This window comes from Sinocyclocheilus rhinocerous, unplaced genomic scaffold, assembly GCF_001515625.1.
Source record: "Sinocyclocheilus rhinocerous isolate Xijiao unplaced genomic scaffold, SAMN03320098_v1.1 scaffold1584, whole genome shotgun sequence".
Lineage (NCBI taxonomy): Eukaryota > Metazoa > Chordata > Actinopteri > Cypriniformes > Cyprinidae > Sinocyclocheilus > Sinocyclocheilus rhinocerous.
The window spans coordinates 77,495-88,957 of record NW_015641037.1 but is presented as its reverse complement, the minus strand read 5'-3'; the positions used below and the strand labels follow the sequence as shown (position 1 = coordinate 88,957).

General features: G+C 35.2%; 1 protein-coding gene, 1 long non-coding RNA gene and 1 pseudogene across 4 annotated transcripts in view; all 3 read left to right on the top strand.

The window, feature by feature from the left end:
• LOC107754241 (double-stranded RNA-specific editase 1-like) overlaps positions 1–6,954 on the top strand; it is a 23,097-nt gene extending 16,143 nt beyond the window's left edge. The window contains exon 8 of one of the 3 annotated variants that reach the window (XM_016570610.1): positions 6,893–6,954. In XM_016570610.1, coding sequence (XP_016426096.1) covers positions 6,893–6,916 — 24 coding nt within the window. In that variant the 3' untranslated portion in view covers positions 6,917–6,954. Of the gene's footprint in view, positions 1–425; positions 1,732–3,747; positions 3,847–6,892 lie in introns of those variants that run through there. The other 2 variants (XM_016570609.1, XM_016570611.1) reach the window with 2 other exon arrangements.
• Positions 6,955–7,298: 344 nt separating this feature from the next.
• Positions 7,299–8,376, top strand: LOC107754240 (uncharacterized). The gene is made up of 3 exons (XR_001641562.1): positions 7,299–7,397; positions 7,820–8,133; positions 8,243–8,376. It is a non-coding gene; the product is annotated as an uncharacterized LOC107754240 (long non-coding RNA).
• A 238-nt stretch (positions 8,377–8,614) lies between these two features.
• LOC107754247 (centrosomal protein of 70 kDa-like) overlaps positions 8,615–11,463 on the top strand; it is an 8,833-nt pseudogene continuing 5,984 nt past the window's right edge.

Genomic DNA, 11,463 nt, shown 5'->3' with positions numbered 1-11,463 from the left:
CAATGTTGGAAATATTTCTGTTTTAAACCATGAAGGCGAGCCAATGGATGTCACGCAAGCAACGTGCAAACTTTGCGCAAGAGTTATGCCGGTGAACGTCTCAATGTCAGTCAATTCACTATGCAGAAAGTGAAAGTAAAAACGGAATGATGGAGCTTTCGGCATCTGACGCCGCATATTCTCTCAGAGACAACGAGAGACGAATAATATGCTGATAACGGTATATAACTGTTTTAATTTATTCCCTTAATATTTCTCTTGCGACCCGTACATAGTGGAAAAAAAAAAGAGAGGAAACAAATTTTGTGTTAAACAGTCTGGCGAGTAAACTAAAAAATGTACTAGCCAATAGCAATTCAATTGCTAAGGTGTCCGTAGAGGGTTGTTGGTATATTAAAAAGCAAATATCCTTTTACCTCTCTCAGCTCAGTGAGACTCTGCGGATCCGAGGATCTCGGCCAGGCTCCTACCACGAGGCAAAACAAGCGGCAGTGGAGTATAATGCGGCCAAACAGACTCTCTTCAAAGCTTTCTACAAAGCAGGACTTGGAGCATGGGTTGAAAAACCCATTGAACAAGACCAGTTTTCCCTTACCTCTTAAGATAAACCAAGAGAAAGGGATTGTCGGCAAGAGATTTTTTGTACATTTACATGGAATGCAAGGTTTTAATCTAACCTCCATAGTTGTTATTTGTATTGCCTCTGTTATTACCGAGAGTTGCTTGGTTTCTTTTATCTGTAAAAAAAACATGGTTGTGTTTACTCAAAAAAATGGCTGAGTTAAAAGGAACCCAGCTGAAATCTTGCCGTTGGGTGGAACAATACCTTGTGCTAAACCAACCAATCAAGGTGGCTTGTACAGTTAATCACATTGACTATAATGCTGGCTTAATTTTACCTCAAAATGATTTTAAGTTACATCTATAATTGTATTAGGTAGTGGATCACTGTTTTCACTCCAATTAAATAATGTAAAAATTTTCATTTCACCAAGGAAGTTCCCCACAGGAAGTTTTCACTCAGGACAGGAGACAAATTGATCTATATTATGGTTGCTATAAACCAGCAGCTTTGTTGCACCAAAATACACAACATTGTGAAAATAACTATAGAGATGCGCAATACAAAATGTATGTTCTAATACAGATATCTGTTAAATAAAACATCTTCTGATACCGATAGTTGGTACTTCTAGTACCAGTGGTGGTACTGCGCTTTCTGCCACCTTTTTAAACACCCTTACATTAAATAACTAATAATGGAATTTAATTATCTTACTCTCTATAGCATCTTTTTGACATTTAGCTAACTTAGGGTGCTTAAATAACAGTCAAGCTGTGATAATTATTATTAAGTGCTATTAATTAACAAGCCGGAGATGTTTTATTCACTGCATGAGTTTTGTAATGGCCCACTTTTTCACCTCCCTTTTGATTGATAGGACATAATTAGCTGTTTAAATATCCAGCCGATGTCTAATAACTCCGATAGTAACAAATATAGGCCAATAGCAGTAATTGGCCAATATGTGTAGCTAAAAATAATCAAACAAAATGACCCAACAGGCTCAGCCCAGTTTTGGGTAAAGTCAAAACCCAGTGTTTTTGTTTGTTTTTTAATACTTGTTAATGTATTCTAACGTACATGTTTTTTTGTCTAAAACCACATTTCCACTTTATTGTAAATGTGACAATTTAGTTGTCAGTTTAAACTGATTTTATCAGCCAATTTCTTGTTTAATGTTAAGAATGTGATGCCATTTTATTGAAAACAATAAAGATTGAACTGTGTCATCCGAAATCTAAGTTAATCAGATTGTGACTGGGGAACATTTGTTGCTTTTAAAGAGAAAAAGTGGTACGGTGATTGTAATTATGAAGATACTAATCTACAATGTTGCAGATTCCAGGAAATTACTTAAGATTTCATGTTTAGTACTTAAGGGTCTTGCCTCAAAAGGCTGTTTTATGTGTTCCTGTTTGCATTAAGACCGTAGGGTGTCTCATTCATCATTTTACGTTTTAATAGGGTGCTTTTTAGCCGCAGTGCACACTTTTGCAAAGCACTGAACTTCAGAGTGGGTTTCAACCCAACAGTCTATGCTGCATTACGCCACCAAAGTGTTGAGTCCTCACTCCTCGCTCAAGTGTTGACTAAGAGCAACATTTGAGACCAGGCCTTTATTATTTTATTCGTCTCGGCTCAGCAGGAGCTCTAGAATCAATGTAAACTCTAGTACTCAACTTAGTTATGTCGAGAACATGTCCTGGAAAATTCCCATGATGCCACTGTGTTCTGCAATTCAGGATGCTCTTTGTTGTCTGAACTAGAGTCCCGCATGAATTCAGTTTGAACTGGTTCTGCTGGGCCGGAATCAGTAGTGCTTTAAGTGCTGCATCTAAGCAAAGACTCAAAAGCTGAAAGAGTTTTTACATGAGAGGAAAAGTATAAAAGGAACTGTAAGAAAATAAAACGATCACAGTCTTTGTGGTATATCGGTCTCTCAGATTTTGGTCTGTCAAACTTTCGTTTCATGAGTTCTAACATTCCCCAAACAACAAATGTAATTGCAACGCGTTTCTCTTATAATCCTGAAAGTTGTACTTAATTTCCAAAAAGTGCAATTGTTCCGACTTTTGAAAGCTTGAACGTTTTTAAATACCCAAACAATTTAAAAGACTTGGTGAGGGATTAAAAACGCATTATCAGTATTCTGTGCGTTCTTAAGAACAAAAGAGGTTCAAGAGGATTCGTTTTTTTGGAAGTCTAATTCCACTAAATTATGACCTTTTGTTTACCGGCAATAGCGACATGCAAAATGAAGCGATTAGCGGTGTGGTAATCGCAGTGACTAGAGTGAAATTGTGTTTATCTGAGCTCGCAGGCTCGTTGTGGCGAATTGGTCTTTGAACAATGGCACTTTCGGCTTAAGTGCTTTTATCCGTGACTCCTTTAATTCACATTCTAGAATGTTTCCTCTCTTTTCTCTTTTTACTTTACCATTTATCAGTTTTGAGGGCTGAAGCCTTTGTTTCTCTAAAGAATGCAAGAACTTCTAAAAACATGCTTGTATCCTGTTTTATGTGTGTTTAGAGGCGTACAACAAATTTTAATCAACAAATGTCCAATACTTTACAATGTTCATGAACGTTGGATTTTTAAAAATGTTTACATTTATTTACAAATATTTTTATTTTAAAATAATTTCATGAAGATGCAATAACAGTAATTTCCTAAACATTTAAAGCAGTACTGTAGTACTAAAATGTAACTAACAATAAAATGGTAGGACCGCATATTAAAATGGCTTATCGACTTTTAAAAAAAGGAGAAAAAAACACTACAAAACCTAATCAATCAGCATATTATTTGTCCAGTTTGTTTATCAATACATGTTTTGCTGATTCTGTTCACCTCTAAATGTCAAACCTGATAAGAAAGGTAGCTATAATTATTGGTATACTATTGGTGTCTTTTGGGTGGTGTCAACAATATTGTTTCATATGACTGAATCAGCCTGATGATTACACCGAAAGCAAGTTTTATGCGTCAAATCATCTTCACTTTTTAGTTTATGCATGTCATTTCATTGCAAATTTTCCCATATACTATACACATCTATAACTAGAGTTCAGACAGGACGTTTCAGAGGAATATTCTAAAGCAATTCATTTCTTTCTTCTCCCATTCGTATGAAATGGAAATGGTCTGATAATCTGTGCAAACCTGTGGCTTCCCTCTCACAGCTGTCCCGCTTCTTCCCATGGTGCATCGGGAGCATGTGGGTTTGGGCCATATCAGCTCTCCACACCTGTGCAAGGTGAGAAAGTGGAAGATAATACCGGCACGGATTTGCCTCATCTCTGCGCTTCACAGGAACCTGAACAAACAAAATAAAGTAACCTTATCGGCCATCAAAACTTTAAAAACTTCCACCATCTGTCGGCACCATCTTTAACTTCAGAGAACTTCCAGTGCGAGAAAAAGAAAGCTGCCCTCCGTTGTGCGAACCGTGTGGATGTATTTACGGTTTAGGGAAGAAACGAGAGATTTGCGGATGATTTTCAGAGTTCGATCAGACTCAAGGTGAGGCAGGATTAGCGTTCGACGCCTTTCATGGTTTCCGGCTTCAACCTTTATCTCCAAATTGCCTTTCAGGGGGTGAAGTGTGTAAAAAGAGAAAAGCGGCACTCTTTCTGCCCTTGTCGCTGGAGTCATAGATGTGCGTCTCACTCCACTTAAACTGTTTTTGTTAAGCGTAATTTGAAGGCATTGTGTGCGAGCACAACGTGTTGGTTGTTTTGGTTGCTTCAAATTGCCAAAGCGAGATAAGATGATTCGAAGTTAGCACAGTACAGATAGCTAGTTTTTTTTTTTTAAATAGATGGAATAGAATAGAATAGAATAGAATAGGTAAGTGTTAGTATTAGTTCGTCAGGTGCTGGCGAAAAAGATGTGTCTTTAGACGTTTTTTGAAAATGGCCGAAGACTATAAGCTGTTCGAATTATGATAGGGAGGTCATTCCACCATCTGGACTTAACAACAGTTTTTACATTCACTATTTGAATGAGACCTAATATGAATTCATTATGATTTTATATTATCGTTATAATTGTAATAACTTTGGCACTGTTGACATGGTTGGTATGGTTATTTTCAGAGGCAAGACCATTTTCGCCTCAGGGATTGCGATATGGTATGTTTTTCTTGTTGAGAAAATCATATTTATCATAATTTTAATTGGATAGTCTTTTATATTTCTTATTCGGAAACAGTGTTCTACTTACGTTTCCCGCCTAGTATCATCGTATAGGTCACAGACTTTGGTCAAAGAAGTAGCTCCGCAATTTGTGGGTGTGGCTCAGTCTATGGTGTGGCCAGTGTTACCAGATTGGGCGGTTTTGAATTTGATTGTGCGGGTAAAAATTGGCTTGGGCGGGTGGACAAAATTTGGGCTGGTTTGGGCTCAGTTTGGCGGTTTTCAAACATATAAATTGCATAGGATAATTGTTTAACAAACAAACCCAAGTATGCATGTACTGCATACAATCAATCATCACAACGTATACACACACACACACACACACACACACACAGTGCAGAGGCGCTGGTGCTGATGTAAACGTCGGCAGCTGCACTTATCACGAGGACTCAGCAGACAGACGTTATGATTCATTAGTGACAGGTTTTTAGCGTGATAAGTTTTAACGTATCTGATTTTGAATGTAGTATGACTATATTCAAGTAATCACAGTGCCTAAATATAAGTTGAAGAGTGGGAGAGTGACTCAACTCTCAAAACGTGAATTATTGTGGAGTGAGATGACACGAAGGCTCTAGCACTGCAACTCCGAAATCAGAGCACATCTGAATTAATTAATCAAAACCGAAACTAAATATCTCGGTTCATACGATCCTGTCTTTTATCTTTTAAACGGTCCAGATTGATAAATCCTTGAAAACTGCTAGACTTGATTAGTTTTGACTGTGCAAAGTTCTGTTCTACAATATGAACTTAACAAGAGGCTCCTCTAGTTCTGTGTAAAATGATAGAGCTACACGAAGGTAAGCGCATTATTGTTGTTATTGTATTTATGAATAACACAGTTTTGACTGTCGTGTGTGCATGAACGAGTGTGAAATAATTTATAAAATATTTTTGCATTTAAATTGGATTCTTATGACTGCAGTCTGCATGCTGACATTGAAAATGATGCATGTGTTGTTTCGAGGGTATCGGTTAATTTCTTGATTGCCGTTTTGATGTCTGCTTGCATTTATTCATGTTCGGTAGTCAATTCTCTTTAATGTAGCCTAGGCTATTTGCCCCGACTGATCCGTTTACCTGGGACATTTATCGAACGTTATATTTATATTATTTTGTGGTCATTATTTTGTTTTAAGAAGTTAAAAATGGCCCTTATCAACCTTGATTTACATATTCCGTCACATTATTTTGACAGTTAAAGTTTTGGGCGGTTTTTTTGTGAGCTTTTGTGCTGGAAATCGTCCATCCAATCTGGCAACCCTGGGTGTGGCTTCATCATCAATGAAGCAATATCATTGGGCTTGTGATCGCTTATGTTTTCAAACTATTTACGTTTTCCATATTGGTGTTTTATTTCTAGGGCTGGGCAAAAAAAAAATCGATTTTTCGATATATCGTTTTTTAAAATGTGGTCGATTCAATATCGATTCTCGGTCCGTTTACGTTTTGATAATTTCATCTCCTATTTGGAATGCAATAACGAGAAATGGAAAAACGGCTCGTTTTTTCGTTTTTCCGTTTAGTGTAACAAACGGAAAATTAGAGTTTGGCTCGATTTCTCATTTTTCGTTTGGGGTTTAAATCTATAAATGAATTTGCACAGTTGGGTGTCTACATGCAGAGGTGTACGTCAGTAAGTACAATGGAAAATGTAATCTGTAAAAACTTTATTCAATCTACACAAAACATGCAAACAAAACTGCAATGTTTTAGAAAACTAACACATTTGCACATACCCTGCTTGAACCTTACTAACTGAACAAATTTTACTGCAGGAAGTGGAAAAAAATGCAAACTGTTCTACACAGAATTACACAAAACTCTTAGTGGCTTCAAGAACATTAGAACATACCCAGCCCTATTTATTTCTTTATTTCATATGCACAATGGTAGGCTTTAATAGTAACACTTTAAAATGAAAATAAGTAAAAAAATAAAAATAAAAAAAACACAATTATTATTGTTACTTTACTTTTTTAAATGTTTATTTGCTCATATCCAGTTGGACATTTTAAGGTAGGTTTCTGGATATTATAAAATGAGGTAAAAAGGGTTTACAGAAATGAATACTTCAAACGGACGCTCAAAGCTTCGCTCTCTCTTGTTTCTCTTTCTTTTTCAGATAGCGGTTTCATTTGTATGCTGACCTTCATCCACACTGCAAGAAGAGCAACTTGAAATGCCACAGAATCTGTGATTTTAGGAGCGCAGCGCCTGTGCAGTGAGATTAGAGCCTCAATAAATGCTGTCTGTAAAAACTGACGCCACAGAAATGTTGGTATGAAAGATTATGGAACTGATCTGTTGAGGTCTTGTTTGCATTTTATGCATATTCTTTTTTTGTATTCCACAGTAAATGTCAACTGTTTCTTTTATTAAATATTATTATTAAATTATTAATAAATATAAATATTATTGTTGCATACTTTACAGTGTATTTACATAGAGCATTTCTAGGTTGTCCATATTCAAAAGCTCGGCCTCTGCAGCGGGAAGCGTTTTGTTCGTGTCAGTTCCTGCTCTGTTATTTGAAACAATAAACAACTTGAGTTTCTCGGTTCATAAAATGATGAATTGACGGTTTGATAGGATAGTAATTAATTAACACTAATCTTCGGTGCTTTAAGGTATGGTATAAATTACTATTGCTTGAAACATTTTAAGTAAATTAAATTCAAGCCGCGTTTGTTGTCACTGTTTGCCCTGCAGTTTCCTTACTGCTTATATTTTGTGTGTACTATAGTAATACCATGTTTTTGGACAGTTTACCATTAGAATACCATGTTTTTTTTTTAGAATAGTAGTACCTTATTTTACTTCACAGAATATCAAAGTATCGTAGCGTGGTATTAGTTTTTCTTCAGTTGAACATGGAGCTGTCATAAGTTTTAATACCATAATATGCTCTAAAGTACTAGGATTAACATTTAAACACCATATCTTACACAAATAGACTAACCTGACAATTGCACGTGATTTCAATCAATACATGTCTAAATGCACATTACATGGAACTATGCAATATTTACATGCATCTGTTTTCTTCCAGGCTCTCAGATTAGAGATGATGGAGCAGGTGAGCCGTCGCCCTTTCCATCATGTGAAGCTGTTTCTAATTGTTCTTGTGGATAGGAGGGATAGTAATCTGATCTGTGTCGGTTCCCTCCACCTGCTGTTGATGGATAGAGGGGGTTTGCAGAGCTGGTCTGGTCAGAGGAAAGGTGGAAGACCTGACAAGATGCTTAAAATAGTGTTGTAGCTCATAGTTTGGCATAGATAAAGATGGATAGAAAAGCTTTGACTGCTGCGTTGCAGTCCAGAGACAAAACATATTTGTTTTTGTGGACCTACAGCCAGTTCAAGGTAGCAAAATTGAGGAGACTCGGATATTTTTGCAGTTATTTCTGATGGTTTATTCATGATATTGCATGTAATAATGCAGGTGATTATAACGTGTTTCATTGTCTTGCAGCAGGAGCAGAGAGAGTGGGACGCTGTTAACAGGTTGCTGCAGCATCATGGCTTCAAACCTGTCAACTTTGCAGATCCAACAGAGAACAAGTACCTTGCAGGCAATGCATCACTGATATTTTCTTTCAAGTCTTTTAAAAAATTTTTTAAACAATCAAAGGAAAAATAATGCTCAAGTAATTTCGAGCAACTGGAAGTCATTGGTTAAATGTAACAACGTTTTTTTTTTTGGTGACCTTATTTTTTTTATATTATAGTCTACTATAATTTTTATATTTTATAAAAATAATTTGTAAACCACTCTCTAAATGTACTATTATTATTTGTAATGTTATTTAATTTTTTATTGTAATGAATTAATTTATTATATAAAATGTTATTTCGTTTTTGGGAACTTTTATGTATGTCTTGAATTATTTTTAAATATATCAAAGGGTCTGAATACTTAGGACCATTTGATATTTCAGTTTTTCTTTTTTAATAAATCTGCAAAAATGTCAACAATTCTGTGTTTTTCTGTCAATATGGGGTGCTGTGTGTACATTAATGAGGAAAAAAAATTAACTTAAATGATTTTAGCAAATGGCTGCAATATAACAAAGAGTGAAAAATTTAAGGGGGTCTGAATACTTTCAGTACCCACTGTATATCTATCAGTCATCATTTTGGTTAAATAATAATACTTGTTGGTTTTCAGTATTGACAAGTATTTCTGTGTTTGTTGTCTGTAGAGTTGGTTTTGTTGGAGCGTAAGTCCGCATCTGATGTACGGCTGATGTTGAAGACTATGCTGTCAGATTCTGAAAGGAGACAAGGTCTAATTCAAGAGCTCATTCAGTCCAACAGCCAACTAAAGTGAGTCTAGCTTTCATAAATTCACAGTCAATATGCTTGAATATGCCTCTAATGTAATAGCGGTCCCCGAAAAATGGATATGATAATGTTTAGTGCAATAAATTTCATGATCCCTGTGAAGGGTCATGCTTCACCCAAAAATTATAAAAAATAATATAAAAATGCAAAGTTATATTTTGCATAAAGAATGTGAAGCCTATTTTAAGATTTTTTTGCTTTGTGATATTATTTTTTATGACAGTTAAACACATTTTCCCCTCAATTCACATTATTGAAATGCCAAAACCTAGTTATCAGTAGTCTAAGTCTCATTATTGTTGGGAATATTATAGGGTTTTTTTTAAATGATATTTAACAACAAAAAAAGTAGAAAAACAAATAATATTTACCATCATTTTGGTTATCAACCATATTCATAAAGTAATTAAGATAATTCATAATTAAATATAGTTACATGAAAAATATGTATTAATCAAATTTGAAAGGTTTGTACATGATGGTTGTACTAAATTGAATTTTTGTTGATTTTAATTTTAAAAAGGTTATTTAAAGCATTCCCTGATCACATTTCACCCCAAAATCAAATGAAACAAATATGATGATAAGATATTTTGTTTAAAGAAAATCAGGTATATTTTTGGAGCCATTACAAATGTTTGCACTGTGACATTGTTTTCATTACTGTAATGTAAAAAGTCATTGGTTAAATGTAACAACGTTTTTTTTTTTGGTGACCTTATTTTTTTTATATTATAGTCTACTATAATTTTTATATTTTATAAAAATAATTTGTAAACCACTCTCTAAATGTACTATTATTATTTGTAATGTTATTTAATTTTTTATTGTAATGAATTAATTTATTATATAAAATGTTATTTCGTTTTTGGGAACTTTTATGTATGTCTTGAATTATTTTTAAATATCTCTCTCTCTCTCCACAGTACACACACATATATTATGTAAATAAAGTTTTATTTTGGATGCGATTAATCGCGATTAATCGTTTGACAGCACTAAAAAAATTTAATAAAATAAAAAATAAATTATAAAGTTTTTACATAATTGAATATTTTGAATATGTTGTCCTGACTTTAAATTGCATGTATGTTGATTTAAAGTTTTAAACAAGATGAAACAACAAAATGACTTTTTTCTTACTATATTGCAGTTTTTATGTATTGCGGTAATTTGAATTTCAGATTTGAACTTAATTGTCATGAAAATAATGTCCTAATGGATACTTTATGCAAAATATACTGTAATTTCTCATTTTGGTGTCATTTTGGGGTGAAATGTGTCATTCCTCTCTTTATTGGAATTTCAGCATAGATGTTCAAATGACTCTTTAATATTTGAATTGTTTAGCACTCGTGGTTTCTCCAGGGACGTCTCCTGGACATGTCGCTTCTGTCAGCACACGCTCAATAATGTAAACCCCTCGAGTGCGGCAGTGCTGCCCATCTATCTGCTTTAGTGTAATATAATGCAGGATGAGTGGAAGGAGATGAGATCAGCTGACAGGACAGACGTGTTCCACGCTCATTCCACAGCACAGCTAATCCAAGCAAATAACTCGCATACAGCACGTAAAGATGCCTGTATCATTTTCAGAGAGGAAGTGCAGCAGCATCAGACGCGATCCGCCCGTCAGTCTCAGAGGGCTGCCGAGCTGGAGGGCATCCTGGATGGGGTGTAGGTCAAAGTTCAAGACCTAGAGGACTCGTACATCGGTAAAGCGGCCCAACAGCACAGCCACTTCCAACAACTGCAGCAGGAAAAGAGAGATGCTGCGGTATTCATGCAATAAATGCATTATCTGCTTTCTACTAATATTGCATTATCACTAATATTGGATGTGTATTTGCAGAAGCGCTGTCAGTCTCTAGAGCAGAAGCTGTCTCAGGAGAAGGAGCAGGTGTCTCAGCTGCAGAAGAAGCTCCAGTATGCCGTGAGGGAGGAGGAGAGACGTGTGGCCCGACAGAACCAGGCCTTCCAACAGATCCACCGCAGATCAGCCCGACTCAACTCCACCACCGACCAGCAGTGAGTGCCAGAGAGGATCATGGGATCAGCATGAATTATAATCAGCGGTTTCTAAACATGCTGTTTTATTTATAACTGCATGCTTAATTCATAGAAATTAATACAAGAAATTTGTAGAAAGTTTTCTATTGAATATTATTATTTGTATTATTTTTCTATTTTTTCTATGTTCGATTTTATTTTTTTATTTATAATTTAAATTAAATTAGAATTATTTGGTAATTGTGATCAATTACTCAAAAGTCATTGGCCAAAAGTAACTCTGCCATGGGTGATTGTATTATTATTATTATTATTATATTTGGGGGGATTTTTTTTTTT